Genomic DNA, 19,232 nt, shown 5'->3' on the forward strand with positions numbered 1-19,232 from the left:
CAAGATCTCTAGGGGCTCGCTTCAGTCTCAGCTTGTGTCACCGGGAAACCGACTAACTCTTACACAATCGAAAGGATTGCCTGCTTCGTTTTCTGCCTGTCTCATTTTACTAGGGAAGCAAACGGATTCCCCTCTACTCTACTTCGGGCTACAGGTGAGCTCCGGGAAGACGTGCGGGGATTATTAGGGCAACACTCCTGTCTTTGTTCATTCAGGGTCGGGACCGCACAACAGCGCCGCCCAGCTTCAGGATGTGAATCTACAGACTCCCCAACGCTCGCGCCGTTGTCGCTCCGCCCATCGCCCCGCCCAGAGTTCAGCCATAGCTCCGCCCATAGCTGGAGCTCCCGTTCTCCAGTAGCCCCGCCCGCCCATGGGGGGAGGAGCCTGTGGCGCGCGGGTGTGACGCCAACGCGTGTCTACGTCATCACGCGCCCAGCTGGGAGGAGGCGCGAGCCGAGAACGGAGCCTGTCGCCACTAGCGCGGCGGTGTGCTCACATGGCTCTGTGGCGCGGCTCTGCGTGCGCTGGCTTCCTGGCGCTGGCCGTGGGCTGCGTATTCCTGCTGGAGCCGGAGCTGCCGGGCTCGGCGCTGCGCTCTCTCTGGAGCTCGCTGCGGCTGGGGCCCGCGCCCGCGCCCCAGGGATCTCTGTCCCCCGAGGGCCGGCTGGCGGCCGCCTGGGATGCCCTCATCGTGCAGCCCGCCCGGCGCTGGCGCCGCGTGGCTGTGGGGTGAGTGCCTGCGGGGCCTGCGGCTCTGGGCCTCCCCGGGAAGTGTGCGCGCTCCGGGGTCTGCCCGGGACGCGTTGGTGTCCGCGTTGCCCTCTTGGCAAAGTGTCGGACGTGTGAGATGAGCCTTTCGTCATCGCTTCAGGGACACTCAGCACAATTTCCCCCCTCGGCTGGTCCTGCTCTTCTCTTTTCCATGTAAAACCAGCCAGCCCTAATAGCCTCTTAGACATCTAACCCAGCCTGTCACCTGTATTTTTTTGAGGTTACTCCATTGTCCTGACTTTCACCCCTTCACGGCCAACTGTTCTCTGGCGGTCACAGATTCCTATCGTAGCGCTCTTCCTATTCTAAACTTGAAGCCGAATGAGTTCTGTATCTAGCTATTTACGTCATCTCGTCCGAAGACCACTGTACTACAGCTGCTCATTTTCAAATTCAGCAGTTTTTTTGGTTAAGGTTTCATTGTCTACTCTCTGCGCCTTTCACGTTTAGCACGCCCTCCTTAGAACTACTTTCTTCCCCATACGGAGTGACAGTCCGAATTTTTAAGGTTCTCCCAAATCACAGTACCTCCTTTCTTTGTAAAACTCACAGAAATGTAATTTTTTTTTAAACACTAACCTTAGTCCCTCTCCCAGTTCGTCTTGGTTTTCTTGTCAGGTCAAGGGTGGCCTCCAACACCAAGTTTATTATCTTTTGGGGAGGGGGGAGGTACGCTTTTCTTTAGGTTGGATTTGTTGAGTTTTTGCTTCCTTTTGAACTAAGGTCTCCTTGGCTGGTCTGGAACTTACATAGATGAGGAATGGGCCTCAAACTTAGTTGTGCCTGTTCCAGCCTCCTGTACTGGTGTTACATGCCCCAGAGGCCTGTACAAAAACAACTAGTCTCTCCTGTTTTGTGCCATTGTTGTGGCTAAGTGGAGTAAAGTAGAGCAAAGGTAACCTGCATCAATGAAATAATCACGTTATTTAACCAATATTATGTTAGCTTTTGAAAGTACTCATATGTTAATTAGTTTTATATCCAAACAGTTTGTCTTTACTGTGTATTTCCTACCTCTTTCCAAATTCATACTCTCTTCGCCTACCCTTTTATCGGATTCTTTTTTCTTCTTCTACGTGTATGGGTGTTTTTGTCAGCATGTTTGACCGTGCAGTGCCTGCCAAAGCCTCTGATCCCCTGGGACTAGAATTATGAACAGTTGTGAGCTGCCACATGGGTGCTGGGACTCGAACCTGGGTCTTCTGCAAGAGGACCCTGCTATTAACCATTGAACCATCTCTCTAGCTTTCTTTATCAGAGTCTTACTTTAAGATTTAAAAATTTTAAAATGTATGTGGGTGGGAGTGCAGGTCCCCTTGGAGTCCAGAAAAGAGTGCTGGATGCCCTGGAGCTGAGTTACCCCAACTGGTGCTAGGAATTAAACTCTGTCCTCTGGAAGAGCAGCCTGTGTTCTTAACTGCTGAACCTTCTCCAACCCTCCTTATCTGATTTTGTTTTTTCTTTCTTTTCTTTTTTTGTTTTGTTTTTATTTTTTAATTATCTTTAATTTATTTTTCAAGACAGAGTTTTTCTGTGTATCCCAGGCTGTCCTGGAACTCACTCTTTGGACTAGGCTGGCTCAAACTCAGAGATTTGCCTTCTGCCTCCTGAGTGTGAGTGCTGGGATTAAAGACCTTTGCTATCTCGCCTGGTCTTATATTATTTTTTGTTTTGTTCTTTTAAGACAGGGTTTCTCTTTGTAATGGCCCTGGTTATCCTGGAATTCTCTTTGTAGACCAGGCTGGCCTCAAATTCAAAGAGATCCACCTACCCCTCTGCCTCCCAAGTGCTGGAATTGAAGGCATGCTCCACCAAACCCAGCTCTCTTGTCAGATTCTTCATCGTTTTTTGTTTGAGCTGTGTCGGGTAAGTGCTGTGTTCTGAGTGTACATATGGAGGAGGCCAAGTTTCTGCTGCATTTGTTGAAAGCAGATAAATTCATTATTGTACTACTTGGGCTGCTAATAATAATTGAATAATTGCTTAAGATAATAGAAGCTTTCTGGTGACTCTGGAGACTGATAGTCCTAAATCAAGGTTCCAGAGTGGTTTCTAGGGAAGCTGATTTCTGGGGATGCCAGTTACCTTGCAACTGGCTAGCTTCTTGTGTTCTCACATGACTTTTACTGCGGAGTCCAGAGTGATGTCTCTTCCTCTTATATGAAAACCATTCTTGTTGGATTAGGAGCTACTTCTGCCACCCATTTAACCTTAATTGCTTCCCATGATGCCCAAAGTCCAAATACAGTTACACTAGGGACTGGGTTTGTCTTAGTTACTTCTTTACTGCCATAACAAAACACCACAACGAAAACAACTTATAAAAGAGTTTATCGGTGCCTTCAGTTTCAGAGGATGAATCCATAGCCATCTTGACAGGGAACATGGCAGCAGGCAGGCTGTTAAAGGAATGGCCAGCTTTACCCGAAGTAATTGCATGGAAACTGTATTCTTTTAAACACTGCCTGGTCCATTACCTCCAGCCTCTTATTGGCTAACTCTCACATATTGATTCAACCCATTTTTAATAATCTGTATCTCACCACGAGGTCATGGCTTACCGGGAAAGATTCAGCATGTCTGACCTGGTAGCTTCATGGCGGGCAGCTCTCTGCTTCTGCTTCTTTCTCCCAGCATTCTGTTCTGTCTACTCTGCCTATCTAAGCTGCTGTCCTATCAAAGGCCGAGGCAGTTTCTTTATTAACCAATGAAAATAACACATAGACAGATGACCCTCCTCCATCAGCAAGCAAGCATGACACTGGAGTAGTAGCCGAAAGTTTATATCTTTATTCACAAGTAGGAGGCAGAGAGAGAACTAACTGAGAAGGGCATGGGCTTTTGGAATCCCACCCCTGGTGATGCACCTGTTCCAACACGGCCACACCTCCTAATCTTTCCCAAACAGTTCTTAATCAAACCACCATAGGGGTTCTACATAGGAATTTGAGGTGATGTAGGGGTTACCATTGTCCATAACAGTTGTGAAAGGTGCTGTGTTTGGCTCCTGATAAAAGTAAGGCAGTCCAGCTATTCCAAAGAATTGCCAATTCCTCCTAGGATGGGACAGTAAAAAATGCTCCAAGGAGATGGCATTCCATTTTCTATTGTTACATAGTAATGAATCACCTCAAAACTTACTTAAAATTGCCATATTTCATGACCTTTTATTATTCTAAGGCATGATTGGGTTCAACTGAGCACTTCTATCATTTGGGGTCTTCTACAGTTATAGTAGGATGATAACTGGGACTAGATTTGTCATTAAGATTGATCAAGGCTGGAATGTCCACTGAGGTTTTCCACCTACAGGAGGCATCTTTTGGCTGTTCGGATTCTCAGAACAGGGAGACTAGGCTAGGAGAATGTCCAAAGAGAATCAGGCAGATGGTTTAATGTCTCATGGTTTAACTATAGGATCAGATTTCCCAGAGTTTGGTCTACCTGGATTTAAGGGGAGGGGACATGGGTTACTCCTTGGTGGGAGGAATATCAAAATTACATTGTAACAAAACCATATGGATGGCACATCTTTTTGAGATCATGGTAGAAAATATATTCCATAGTAACTTGTGTGATAGATCTAGAGGGAAAAAGATTTCTTCAGATCAAGGCAAGGGAACAGATACATCTAAGCAAGGACTGAGTGTGGGAAAGTTAACAACTTGGCAAAAGTTCATAGCGAAGAAACTAGACGGCATCATTTGCAGTGGTGAACGCCTGTAATTGCAGCCGTGGGAGCTGAGGTGGGAAGAGGGTGTGTTTGGGGCTATCCTGGACTACAGGAGCAGGACTTGAGAATGAGAATACTGAGAAGGGAATTGTGGAGTTGGTGATGGAGAAGAGCAATAAAGCCTTATCAACAGGCGAGTGCCGCTAAAGTTCCTTGTTGAAAATATCTGATGGGAATGGAAAAGACAGATTTTTGAGCAGCTGTTTTAAGGTGTTCTAACTGCTCAGCACCTTTTTGTGGCCAGCACAAACCCACTAGCAACATTATTTATTACCCAGAGGTGTTTAATGTAAAGGTGGGGCATGGGGTGGGGGAGCAAATGTACTAAAATCTCATTTTGGAGTGAGGGTGGGTTGTAGTTTGACACGTGGATTCACTTCTCACTCAAAGCACACGGTTTAGTGTGATCCGTAAGGCAGGTTGTCTGGAAACCCTGATACTGGTATGGAGGCCATTGTAGGGCTCTGGTGAAGGGAGGAAAGAACCCAAACCATACTGGAGGGTGAGATTGGAGATGCTGGATAGTAGGGTGGATGGGCAGTTAAAGAAAGCAGGCCTCTATACCAGGTATAGCAACTTTATGAAGCAGGTGGATCTAAGTGTTCAGTCATCACAGATGACAAGCTGTCTTAGAAATACTGGTTTTCTGAGGTCACACACACACACACAGAGCCATCAGGTACTGGAAGTACAGTGTAAGACTGGTCTTTCCCACTTCTGCTTCCGTATTCAGGCCCCACTGTTACCAGAATAAGAGACAGAAAGAAAGGAGTCGGTGGTGAAGAAAGTTAAACTGGGCTGCAGAGGATTTGTGGGATTTCAGATGAAGCGGCTTCTGAGAATGAGGCTGAAGTTAGGAGTTTGCTGAGGACCGGGACTGCTTACTTTTGAGATGCCAGTGCTTAAATGAAGCCACCTTGACTTTCTAGAAATGTGACTCCTCCTTGCTTCTGAAGTGGACCTGGGTATCTATTGCTTGTGGGATAAAAAGCCCTCAACCTCACATTCACTCGAGTCTTTCTTTGCCCTGAGCTTTGCTCCCTCTAAATTCTCTACTCTAGATGAACACTCATGCTATAGACCTGTCCTCATAGCTTTGCTTACCTGTGCCTCCCCCCAGCCCCCCCGCAAGGAATTCAGTATAGAGGAATCTGAGTTTGAATTAAAGCTGCTCCAGTCTGTGGCTGTTGGAATGTTAGTTGATCTCTACTATAGCTCTTCTCAGCTGGAGCCATGACGACTGATAACTGAGCTCACAGCCCTTGTTGACTTGGTGTTCCTTACCTGAAGATGCCCATCTTGACTTCGGTGCCTCACGAGACCCCTTCCAGGGCATAGCACCCCCAGTCCTTGATTCTCTTCAGCCAGGTATCTCGTGACTATGATTAGTTCTCTGAGTATCCAAGGCAGAGAATGTTAAAGCTAGAAGAAACTTTAGGAAACATTTTACCAAGGACGCATGAAGGGAAGTGATAGGAAACACTATCCTTTAAGAGACGCTTCAGCTTAGGAAGAACTCTGCTCCTGCCCCTGAGTCTCTGCTCATAGACCAGGAAGCTAGGCTTCCAGTTCCTTCTCTGATCCCCTTCTTAGATAGGCATTTGGTATCTTTGTCCTGTTTGTTCCCTAATTGTTGATTTTGTTTTCTCCATATCACACAACCATTTATATGTTTTGAAATTCTGCCCTCCTGTCAAGTGAGCACAATTTGTTAGTTTCTTTATCTTAATTTCCTCTCCACAGTGTGCCTGACAATGTGCCTGTTGATGTTGAAGAATGTTGTTAGGTTCAGGGGAAGAGTTTAACTGGTGACAGGGTGTGACAGGTACATAGAGTAATTAGTTTGGCATCTGCATGTAAGTAAATGGTCAGTTACATTTTTCTGTTATTTTTAGGGATTTTTGTTTGTTTGTTTTTGCTGAGGGTTTTACACTGTAGACTTATCTAGACTGTCCTGGAATTCACAGTAATCCTGTCTCAGCCTCCTAAATCCTGGACTTAAAGGCATAAGCCAATATACCTGGTCCTTTATTTTCTCTGAAATAAGGTCTTACTAAATTGATGAGGCTTTATAATTTCATACAACCAACCAGGTGATGCTGTACTGGTTTCTCACCAGCCCTTTGAAGTACATGGACCACTTCTGTGAACTCATGTCAAGTACTGAGCTGCAACAAGGTTACAGGCCTACCTAAGTCTTCCAAGCCATGCTCAGTTCTAAGATGCAGCTTCAGCTCGGAGTATATGGTAGTTAGTGTAGTCTGCCCAATGTCCTATCTTTCTTTGGAGGAAAGTGTCTGTCAACTGCCTTTTGACAAGGTTTTGTTTTTGCACCTTAAAACATACATTAATTTATTAAATCTTTACTGTAAGTTAACTTGTATTGTTGCCATTTTATAGGCAAGGAAATAGATTCAGAAATTGGGACTTGCATCCAGAGCTCTGCCAGCATCTTTGCATTAATGCATTTTTGTGCCCATGATAATTGTTCTGAGTGCTCAGTACCTGTATTCTCAGTTTGTAGCTGAAAATAAAAGTTTTCCTGACTCTGAAAAAGAGTTCCAATATGTATGTCCAGGTAAAATCATTCTTTAGATATATGATGTTTGCTTTATTGTCCTGGTGTCAAACCCACACCAGCTGTCTGCTGTGTGGATGCAGTTCTGCAGAGCAGGCCTCTGTAGGTAAATGCAGAGTTGCCGCCCCTTGCTTCAGCTTCCTTTCATCTCTTTCCTTCCAGAGTCAATGCCTGTGTGGATGTGGTGATCTCTGGTGTGAAGCTTTTGCAGGCGCTTGGTCTCAGTCCTGGGAGTGGAAGAGATCATGCTGTTCTGCACTCAAGAAGTGATCTGGAAGAAGCCTTTGTGTACTTCATGGGGAAGGGAGCCGCTGCTGAGCGCTTCTTCAGTGATAAGGAAACCTTCCATGACATCGCCCAGACTGCATCCAAGTTCCCCGGAGCCCAGGTTTGCCCCAATTACCAGTGCTACAAACTTTGTTAAGGGAGGGGGATAGCCCTTTTTAAAAACAAAACAAAACAGGGTTCTTAGAAGCAGCTTTCTCAGCTAGGCAGTAGTGTTGCACACCTTTAATATCAGCACTAGTGAGGCCGAGGCAGGTGGATCTCCGAGTTCAAGGCCAGCCTGGTCTACAGAGGGAGTTCCAGGACAGCCTCCAAAGCTACAGAGAAACCCTGTCTCCAAAAACCAAAAAACAAAAACAACAAAAAAGGCAGCTCTCTCTTTCTCTTTCAGTGTACACCAAGATCCAGTTCTTTGGGTTGGCCCTTTTTGTAAAATTTTGTGTGTGTATGTCATTAATCCTACTATTTCTTTTACTCGGATTTCTGTTCTGGGTCATACAGAACACCCTCCCCCCTTTTTTGTTACTAGACTAAAGGTTAGAAGTATGTATGCCTAGTCCTAGTTTAGGTTATAATTTATTTTTTTCCATTTTTTGTGTGTGTTTCTATATTTTATTTTTTTAATAAATGTATTTATTTATTTTACATCCCAGCCACAGTTTCCCTCCCTTCTTTCCTCCCAGTCCCTCTCCCCTCAGGTTATAATTTTTTATATATAGTTTGCAGTAATCTTAATATGTCTGAGTCTTTGCTAAGAAGGAAGGAAAAAAAGATAAACCCACACAGAGCTCTATCTAAATCCTTTTGGGAAGGGGGTTGGGAGTGTCTTCACCTTTATTTCGTTTGTTCAGACCAGGGTGTTTCAAGAGGGTGGAGGCTAATGCTCTATGAGAAGGGCTGTCCTATGTGGTAGGTAATTGTCAGCAGCCTCCCACTTCGGACTGCTGAGTGCAAAGCTCTGCTCTCCACTGTGATGGCCAAACTATCTCAGACACTCTCCTGTGTTTCCTGTGGGAAAAAGGCGGTGGCAGAATCACACTGTTTGAAATCAGCTGGTCTAGACTGTAGTTCTCAGGCTGAAGTATGTGTTGGAATCCCTGAGGGGTGGTGGGATAGGAACTCTTAAAAGAAATTGGCACTGTTATTCTGAATTCCTGTTCAGTCTATGGAAACCTAGAGTTTTCTTTTCTAGTAAGTTTCTTGGTTAACACTATTTGGTTAAAGACCTTGTTTTGAGAACCACTTGTTTATAGAGCAAAGCACATCAGACATAGGAACTCGTAGGAACTTCAGTATCTTTCAGCTCACCTGTAATTATCAATAAAACCTGGGAACCCGCATGGTAGAAGCACTGTATGGTAGAAGAGTCAGTTCTAGAGTTGGAGACACAGCCTTGGCTCTTCCTATCTCACCAACATGCCTGTCCTCTACGTACCCTGGGGATGAGTTTTGGTTCTGATTTCTCTCATCCCAGTACCACTAGGTCCTGGTAATTCTTCCTCCTTATATAGGGACTTCACTTTATCCAAAAGAAAGGTCTTACATAAGTATGAACCTGAATTCTGACTAGGGAAGTTTTTTGTTTTGTTTTGTTCTGTTTTTATAGATTTATTTTTATTATGTATACAGCATTCTGCTTGTATTCTGCCTTCAGGCCAGAAGAGGGCACCAGATCTCATTACGAATGGCTGTGAGCCACCATATATAATTGCTGGGAACTGAACTCAGGACCTTTGAAAGAGCAGCCAGTGCCCTTAATTGTTAAGCCAGTTCTCCAGCCCTGCTAGGGAAGTCAATACATTTTTAATTGGTACCAATCACAGGCAAACCTTGGTGACCATTTTGATTTTGATGCCTTTGAGATTTAAATTCCTTTGTCTTTTGAAGTGGCCATCTTGAGCATTAGAAATGAGCGAGGCATTAGCCAGCTAAGTCTGTAAAGGAGACAGTTGTCTAGTCCACCTTGTCAGCTAAGCTCAGTGGCAGAAGTCCTCTCTCGGAAGAGATTCTTAGTTGTAGTGGGGTAAGTCTCCTGTTCAGTAGTCTTTATGATCCTGATATTTAAGCCAGTTTGCTTTATGTGCTCTTCTGCTTTGATGGAGGGGACAGGAATCCTACAGGAATCAAAGTCTGCTTTTTGATGGTCCAAATTATTTCTAAACTTTATAAAAATGTCTTGCTTACCTTCTACTGATGCTTCAGTTTTGTGCCTTTTCAAATTACCATCAGCTGTAAGGCTGATGGCCTGATAGCCAACAGATAAACCATCCTGTGGAAGCTCTGCCTGTTGTAGCTATCTTGAAATTTCCCTAACATTTCTTAGTGAATTCTTCTATCCATTTTAGTTAAGTAAAACATTAAATCTGACATGTAGACCAAATTTGAGCTATTCATCACAGAAAATTTTAAATTTTTATCTCTGTCCTGCCCAAACACAGATTTATTGACCTAAAGCACAGGGTGAGAGTAGTGGCCAGCATCTAGAGTAAGTTGTTTAATCTCTTCCTCTGCATGGGCTAAGGACAGAAAAGATGGAGTGTTGCTCAGGGAGAACTTCTCAGACTTCTTAACCGAACTGGCTGTTATTTGAGTTTCCAAGGCATCCAAATCCATGCTTAGCAACATGGAGTACCAGTTGGAATTGTCTGCTTTCTAGAAGAGAGAGAATAGGAGTTGTCCTGTGTGAGGGACTTTACCTGGGAGAGTTTACTACCAGGGTGGCCATTGTATTTCCTAATGTCAGTGTGCTTCTTCCACCCTCTCTCCAAACTTAGCAACAGACACTTACTTAGCCCGTATCCTAAGAAGGTGATCCCTAACCTGAAGGAGCGAGTTGTGTTCCAGATGTTTACCACCTAAGAGCTGGAAGCTGTATTAAAGACTATTCAAGTTAGGTGGTGAGAGATCCCTAGTCCTATCTAGGGAGGACCATTTTGGAGACTGAGATGTCAGTGGGGAAAGGGGAGCAGAGACAGTGTCATATGTTGTTGGAAAGGATTCAGGACCATACCTAATATAGAAGGGCAGGGTGTCCTAGCCAAAGGCCCAGGGACCGAGAGGAAGGCTGACTTGGAGAACTACCTTTCACTGCTGCAAGATAGGGGTGGAAGAGAAATCATGAGCTGAAAACAAGAAAGTCTCTGTACACCCGCTGTACAGTGTCAATGTCAACGTTCCTCAGTGGTGCTGCTTCTAGTCTCCTGTGTCTGTTTCCCACAGTATCCCCTCAGTCCTTTCTTACACTTCCCTCTTTGCTGGCATTTTCTCCTTCAGAGCTTTCCTTGTAGTAAATCTCATGTGGATTTGACACTGGGAAACAGGCAGCACAGCTACATACTTTACTGTCTATTCCTAAAGTGGGTAACGTATAGAATACAAAGAGAGGATGTGATTAATTATTCATAATGCATATCTCTCCTTGGTGGGGTAATTTGTAAACTGAAAATTCTGGGAGCAAAGTTTGTACTTTATGCAGCTACACTTACCATAGAAACTGAAATTTAAGCTGTGTTGTTGGAGAAACTAGTGTGCAGCACAAATTCTTATTGCTCTTACTAATAAAGACCCAGAGCCAGATATTGGGGTAAATGCTGGAAGATGAGAGAAACAAAGGAGCAAGCCACAGCCAACTCTTATCTGTTGTCTCCTGTCTCCTCCCGCCTTATATTCCCCTCTCCACCCAGCCATATCACTTCCTGTCTGTCTATACAGACCTCCAGGCCTTTATGGTTAACTAGTGGCTAACTCTGCGCTCTGTACTTCAGGCAAGCTTTATTTGTTAGAGCACAAACAAAATATTACCACACTAGTGTTACTTAATTAAATGATCATAACTGGAATTTGTGCATGCATATTGGAACCAAGCAAAGCAAAGCTTACCTGTATTATGGACATTGAATTAAATAAAATACAAGATATTTTTAAAGGTACATTTTAAACTAGGTGTGTTGGTTCATGCCTGTAATCTCAGCACTTTGGAGCTTGATATAGGAGGATTGCTGTGAGCTCAAAGTACCCTAAGCTACCTAGCAAGACACTGTGTCATTCACTTCTCCACCCCACATTCCCCACACAGAAAGTTACATTGTAGAGCCCAGTGTGATGCTGTGAACTCCTAGTCCCAGCACTCAAGAAGCAGAGGAAAAAAATAAACGAATTAAATGACAAAAATCAAAACTGCCCAGCTACATCTTAGGACTAAGGATGCAGCTGAAAGCACTCACAGGCCCTAGGCTCCAACACTGAGAGAAGGATATGCTCAGGTATTGAGTGATATTTAGGAGCCTGACATAGTCGTATGCTCCATTAAGGAATCACAGTCTGTAGGATAAGGTACAGTCATACCCTTTGTGTTTTCTATTCTGCTTTAACTGCCTGGAAGCTCAGGGCCAGTTTGATCTAATTCAAACAACCATACTGATTTTCATATTCTCTCCATCTTTCCTTATTACTCCTTGTCTGTTTTGTTTTGTTTGCTTTGAGATAAGGTCTCTCTATGTAGCTCTGACTGGCCTGGAGCTTGCTTTGTAGATGAGGATGACTTTGAACTCACAGAGTTAAGCCAGCTTCTGCCTCCAGAGTGCTTGAATTAAAGGCATGGGCCACCATGATGCCTGGCTTTGTTTCTGTTTTATTAACCTCATTTGTAACCTTTGTTGTCAAGTCACTTCCAAGCTTGGTGCAGCTAGCCTGGTGGTAGATACATGTGATCCTAGCCCATGGAAAGTGGACAGAAGGATCAGAAGTTCAGGACTAGCCTCAGCTACAGAGGGAACTTGAAGCTAGTCTGAGCTACATGAAACTCTGTCTCAAAAAAAACAGGAAAAAAGAAAAATCAAAATATATTAGTAGGGGCCAGGGTGATATCTCAGTGGTTAAGAGCCCTGACTCCTCTTGCAGAGGACCAGAATACAGTTGCCAGCACCACATGGAGGCTCATACTTCCAGGGGATCCAGTATCCTCTTCTGACCTCTTAAAGTATCGCAAACATGTGGTACACAGACACAGACACAGGCAAGATACCCATAAACACAAAATAAAGACAATTCTAAAAAAAAAGTTAAAATTGCTGGGGTAGAAATGGCTTTGTTTTTAACCTTAGACATGACTAAGCTTGGGCTATGCACTTGTTTGAGTGCTGATAACCTTGAACTGTCTTACAGCACTATGTGGGAGGAAATGCAGCTTTAATTGGACAGAGGTTTGCTGCCAATGCAGACTTAAAGGTAAGTCACATTTCCAAATTAAACGTGTCTTTTTAAAATTTGTTTGTTTTTATTTTATGTGCATTAGTGTTTTACCTGCATGTGTGTCTGTGTAAGGGTATCAGATCTTGGAGTTACAGACAGGTGTGAACTGCCATGTGAGTGCTGGGAACTGAACCCAGGTCCCCTGGAAGAACAGTCAGTGCTCTTAACCGCTGAGCCATCTCTCTAGCCCTAGTGTCTTTCAACTGGTGTTTCCTCAGTGTTAAGAGCAAGAGTGAGTCTTGGTTACTTAATTCAGTCTGTGGGTCTGCCTGAGCATCTGGCGAGAAAGCAGTGTTGTGTTGGGGATGAGTGTAGTAACTAATGATGTTTGGGTACTTACCGTTTGTAGATCGATTCTTCTGCAGTCATTAAAGGATAGCTAATACTGCTGTTGATGGGACTGTTCTTGTTTTCTACATAAGGAAATGGGAGGCCTAGAGGCATTCACACTAATACATGTGGATGCTCAGATGCTCTCTAGATAGCCTGACCTAAGAACCCATGTTCTGATGAACATGTAATGGCTAAAAGCACCTGGATTCGGGAGTCAGGCTAAGTAGGAGATTAATACAAGTGATAAGAGAAAATGGAGTTGTTTGTGTTGGTGAACCTGGATCCAAAGTGCAAAAACATGGGAGCTGTCAGGTGTAGTGACTCCAGAGACAGAAGCAAGTACGTAGAGGTGTATATTCAATTCTTAAATTTTTTGATGTAAGTAGAGTTAAATGACCCCTATAGCCAGGTGTAGTGGTACACATATGTAATCCCAGAAAAATCACAAGTTCTGGGCCAGGTTGGAGTACATAACAAAACTCTGCCTCAAAAGCAATCTCCCAAATAAATAAATATTAATTATTTGCTCGTGATATATGTAAAGTAAAATCTGAGTAAGTAGTGGGGTAGATGTAAAGGGGAAAGCCAGCATGGAGGTAGTTGCCTTTGCACTGTAAAACAGAGTTTGGATTAGAGCTTTCAAAAGAGAAAAAAATATATATCCAAAACCAAAATGGTAAGCAGAGATTTAACAAAGATGATTTCAGTATAATAGCAATAGCCGCCAACTGTCCTCCCAATTCCACTCAGTGCAAAAGAAAACTGCTTACTCAGATGCTGTTTTCATATGGACTCTCCTGAGGCTACTGTTCTCTCTGTCTCTGGAGAAGCTAGCCTAGGACTGCAAGACATTATAATAAACAAACCTGGCCTTGAGAGAAGAAAAAACATGGCACTTGTTCTTACTGCAGTCTCATGGTTTTATGATTCTTAGAATTAAGAAGTCCTGGGAGGCCCAAGGTTACCTAAGCTAGAGAATGGAAGGGCTACAATGTAAACACTACACTCCAGACTGACTATCTTCCTCTACTGCTCTCTCAGAAATTCAGTTTAACTTGTCCAAATGCATCCCAATATGGACCAGATAGTACCTGAGAAATAGCAGAAATTAAGAACTAGGTTTTCAGCTGAGTGGTGGTGGCACACATCTTTAATCCCAGTATTTGGGAGGCTGAGGCAAGAGGAGCTAAGTGATGTCAAGGCCATCCTGTCTACAAAGCTGTAGCACAAATAATATAAACCAAGAGATAGATGCTACGTTCAAGCTGAAGATAAGGAAAACAAAGCAGCCAAGCCAAGGAAATAATATTAACTGAGTAAGCAGGAAGTGTGAGCAGATGATTTCCAAAATACATGAGAAATGATAGAAACAGCTGGCTGCCTGGACAGTCACCTAAAATTCCTCTGCAATGTTGGGGCATCCATTTTCAGCCTAGAGGCCTAGAATGTTTGACAGACTTTTCTGTGAAGAGGATTTTTGAAGGACTGTCTTGCCCTGTCTTGACAAGGTTAGTGTCACTATCTTTTGTGTCCTGCTTGTCTAATTAGGATAGCATACTGTCAACAGTCTTGCCCAGCAGCTTACTTTTGCCTCAAAGAAAATAAACTCCATATGGATATTGTTCAATGCCCATTATCTACTATGAAGTAGATTGTTGCTACCAGGAGCAGACATGTCTTATTGAGGGGAAAAAAAAAAAAAAGAACCTATGTTATTAAAACATCTTAAATACCATATTCAGTAGATCTCTGAAATATTTGAAGATGACCTGTCTATTTAAAATATATCTCTATTAGACCTTGAGAACATACCTAATATGACTACAAGTTTAATTGTACTAGGTGACTGATTACTAACCTGCATTTCCTTATTATCCTAAACAGTTGGTAATAATAACTTTGAAGAACTAGAAATGTGGATTACATTATTAAATGAGCTGTATAGGTACAATACCTGAACAAGATTAGAAATATATGTACAGTATGTTTTAACAAAATTAATCTCAAATTTGTATCAATATGTAAAATTTGTATAATATACAATAATAATATACAAAAATCCAATCCAAAATATTTGAAACTAGTAGTAGTTTTTTAAAAGTAGATTCAATTATCTAACTTTATTTTATCATATCTATATTTTCCCTTTTTTCTTTTCGGAGTAGATTCAGTGATCTATCCTTTTGTGCTATCATATCTATATTTCCCTTTTTTATATTCAAAACAGGAACTCCGAATCTCCTTTGTTCAGCTTTCCTTCTGACTGTTTCCAATCACAAATTGTAACCAACCCCTGCCAACAATGACAAATATCTATAACCCGTTGAAGGACCAAAACTCATCCACCCCCACCTCTTGGGGATGTGGATGTCATAGTCTTAAATTTACTTCCTGCTGTCTGAGGACAGTGGTATCATTAGGGGATCCTGAAGAGAAAAATTTGGGATACTTGTCAAGTCCTTGGAAGAGGTAGCTTTATCATTTTTGTCCATTCTCTGCATAATGGGAAAGTGCAGGGCTTGTCTCAAGTCCTGGCTAGAGAAGTCTGTGAGGCTGGATCATCTCAGCTAGCCACCTCAAAATTGTCCTGAACAGTTTGTAGTCCAAAGTCGATCTTTAGATAGTGTTTTTCAACTTAGTGGTGTTATCATAGTCCTGGAGGAATTGTTGTTGTGGGGCCCCACCCTCCTTTTGGAGACTTCAGAGGTCACTGTTAAGCATGGTTATGACTCACTGCAGAAAACTAATAGAGACTCAAACCCAAAATAATGTACCAGAAGGTAGATTAAGTCTTTTTCTAGAATTAGGTAGTATTCTATATAACCACTAACATCATAATATATGTTATAATACATATATATCATATATATGATATATAAATGAATGGTATATTAATATGTATATGAATTATATATAAATCTTGTAAATTTTGAGGTAATATTTATATCTTAAGAAAAACTGTTAAAGAGTCAAAAATAAAACCAGAAGATTATGAGATTAGTGGCAATAAAATAGTCTTTAAATTTTTGTTTTTCTTCTGTCCCATATCAGGTGGCTCAGAGATTTTGGATTTTACTTTCATAAGCATACTTGGGTTTAGAGAAGAAGAGAGCCACACTCCAACTCCAAATACAGCTTTAATTTTTAATTGGACTGGGACTTCAAAAAGACCATTTGCATTATATGTCTGGAGAGAATAGCAGAAATAAGCATTTGGGAAGATTTATGAAATTTCATCCTGTTGGAAAAGTGATATACCAACAGGCCAATCCCAATCTGCTCTTGGTGTTTTTTGTTTGTTTGTTTGTTTGTTTTTGATTTGTCCTTTTTCTTCAGATGTCTCATTTGTCCACTGGTCTTCAGATTCCTTAGCTGGATTCCTTCACTCTCCTGAAAAGACAAAAACAAAACCCTTCCCCAACCCTAATTTTGGGAGGATTCTCTTTTGACATGTCATATCTGATAAAATGAAAAGCATTTGTTAGTTTTATAGGTTAGTTTAGATTAAACAGCCATGTTGTTTGATGAACTATCATCATCTCTTCTAATTAAGAGGTGTCTCTTGTTCAAATTGAACCTTTATTAATTTTGATGGTATCCATAGTTTTCTTTCTCCCTTCCGCCAATGTAACTCGTGTCCTAGTTTCCATTCTGAGGTCAGTACATCTTTAAAGTATACCAGCTGATTTTAACTCCATAGTTTTTTCTACTATTCAGTGTCTCTCTCCACAGCTGTTGTTTCTTTCTCATTAGCAATTCAAAAACTCAAAGTTAATAAAGCATTATGCAATCTATTTCTGGGGGTCTTTCATCCCTTTCTGTTTATTTAACATATCCTTTGGAGTTCAGTTTGATCTTTCAATAACTGCCTGGCCTGTATAGTTGTATGGTATATCTTTAATATGTTTTATATTATAATAAGCAAATGACAGTTTTATTTTCTTAGAGACATATGCTGGAGCATTTTCTGTCTTTATTTGTACAGGAATACCCATGATGGCCGTAGCTTCTAGAAAATGGTGTGATTACTGAATCAGCCTTTTTTGAACTCAACTTTGATTCATTTTACTTACATTTTCTGATTTGTAACCTGCCTTACCTGATTTATTTGCGTCAGTTTAGAATGTAGGGTCTCCAGATATTGATTTTTCCTATATAATGCAAAGAAGGATCCAGTTGGTTCTCTTTTTGAGTTGAATTCTCTTGTTTTTGAAATATTTGTTGGAATAATCTCTCCCAAAAAATTACTACAAGATCTTTCCTAGGGTTCACTTTCTTCCTATAATTTATCAGTTTCATCATTAGTGAATGGTACTACAATTTCTGCTGGGTCTGTTCTGTTAATTGATGAAGTCTCAATTTTCCATTTAGAATTAACTTAGAGACCTTTTCTATATAAGTTTTTAATTTTTACTTGGTTTATGTGGCAAAAGATTCATTCTCAGATAATATCTTCCCTCTGTGTTAAAATTTCTGTAGGTGAACGTTTGGAGGGTAATATGACCAGAGTACAGTTAAGATTCAGATCCACATGATCCACATGTGCCTTCTGTAATTTCTCTTTCACCAAAGCCAATTCTCTCTCGGCCTGAGCTGATGATTTCCTGGGACTGCTTACATCTTATCACCACCTTAGGTTTTGTTTAAACTACTCAGTTCATCAGGCTTTATCCCATTAGTGGGCTGTGGTTTGGAAAAGTCTCCTAGCAATCTTGGAAAATTTTAAGAGTCTGCAAATCGATTTCTCCTAATTTGCTCCTTTTGGGGTCTAATTTTTTTTGTAAACCTATTTTATAACCAAAGCAATTGATAAAATATCCTTTTTGTATTTTTTTCAGAAGCAATTTGTAATCCCTAGTAAAGCAAAATTTTCTTTACTTCCTCATTCTTTCTAAAGTATCTGCATTTGATTAAACTAATAAGATGTCATCCATATCATGGTAAACTATTGATTGAGGAAATTTCTTACATATTATTTCCAATGACTGACATATAATTGGCATAGGATGGCCTATTTAACAGTCCTGTGGGAGAACTTTCCATTGATATCTCTTATCAGGCTGAGAATTATTGTAAATAGGCACTGTGAAGGCAAACTTTTCTCTGTCTTTTTCTTGTAAAGGTGTAGTGAAGAAACCAGTCTTTTAAATCAGTAACTATAAGACACCATCCTTTAGGCAATAGAAAAGGCAAAGGAATTCCAGACTGTAGAGAGCCCATTGGCCGAATCACCTTATTAACAACTCTTAAAACTGTTACCATTCTCCATTTTCCAGATTTCTTTTTAATAACAAATATAGAATTTCAAGGGCTGGTTGATTTTTCAATATGCTGAGAGCATTTAGTTGCTGCTGTACCAGCTGTTTTAAAGCCTGCAGTTTCTCTATTGTTAAAGGCCACTGCACAACCCATACAGTTTTGTCTGTTGACCATTTTAAAAGTAGGACTGTTGGTGCCTTTGGAAATTCAGCAGCTGTTGTACCCTGTTCTTGTACAACTTGAGTGGTCAGTGACCATTTTTTATAATAACTTCTAATATTTTTTCCAGATATGTAGGTTAATTTATGGTTTGTTTCTAAGATTGGGAGAATATTAATCTGAGTATTCCATGTAACAAATCATGTCCCCACAAGTTCCTTGCTATGTTAGTCGCATATGGCCTTAATTTTCTTTCCTGTCCTTCTGGCTCTATACATTCTACCTATGTCACGCTCTGTTTTACCTGAGATAAAGTTCTGATCCCTAAAAGATGAACATTTACTTCCTGAAGAGGCCAATTTGGATAGCAAGATTCTGGTGAGATTATTGTTACATCCACACCTGTGTTTATCATACCTTCAATGACAACATCATTTATTCATATTTTTAATTTTGATCTTTGTTCATTTATATGTTTGCGAAAATACTCGTTCTGTTGTTTCCTTAATTTTTTGTTCTCACTTTTATAGCTGTTCTATTATCCAGAGCAGTATAGTTTCTTACAATAGGCATTATGTTCTTTATTTGCTCTGGGAAGGAGTTTTCCTCTATGATGACAGGAAATGACTGAACCAGATTTGGCATAGGGGCCTGTGAGAGGCCCCTCAAGAAGTTTCCCTGTGGCAAAGAGTTACTTTGTATATCTCTTGGCTGATCTACATTCAGTGCCTGCCTTTGCCACACCTTCTGCATAATCTAGAAGGGAGGGGCATTCTGCTTGGATTATGCTTAGAAAAAACATTGTTTCTAGGAATGTCCTGTTTATAATCTCTTTTGAGGTGACTTTGTTTGCATCAATTA

At 41.5% G+C, this 19,232-nt stretch overlaps 1 protein-coding gene across 4 annotated transcripts in view; it reads left to right on the forward strand.

Moving 5' to 3' along the window:
- Positions 1 to 442: 442 nt before the first annotated feature.
- The window catches only part of Adpgk (ADP dependent glucokinase), a 39,039-nt gene continuing 20,249 nt past the window's right edge, over positions 443 to 19,232 (forward strand). For 2 of the 4 annotated variants that reach the window (XR_015001731.2, XM_085689156.2), the window contains exons 1-3: positions 443 to 732; positions 7,248 to 7,473; positions 12,534 to 12,596. Coding sequence is in view for 3 of the 4 variants with exons in the window: in XM_085689156.2 (XP_085545282.1) it covers positions 500 to 732; positions 7,248 to 7,473; positions 12,534 to 12,596 (522 nt within the window). In the remaining variant the exon portion in view is untranslated. The remainder of the gene's footprint in view (positions 733 to 7,247; positions 7,474 to 12,533; positions 12,597 to 19,232) is intronic. The other 2 variants (XM_085689154.2, XM_085689155.2) reach the window with 1 other exon arrangement.

Source organism: Myodes glareolus, chromosome 4, assembly GCF_982192425.1.
Source record: "Myodes glareolus chromosome 4, mMyoGla1.1, whole genome shotgun sequence".
Lineage (NCBI taxonomy): Eukaryota > Metazoa > Chordata > Mammalia > Rodentia > Cricetidae > Myodes > Myodes glareolus.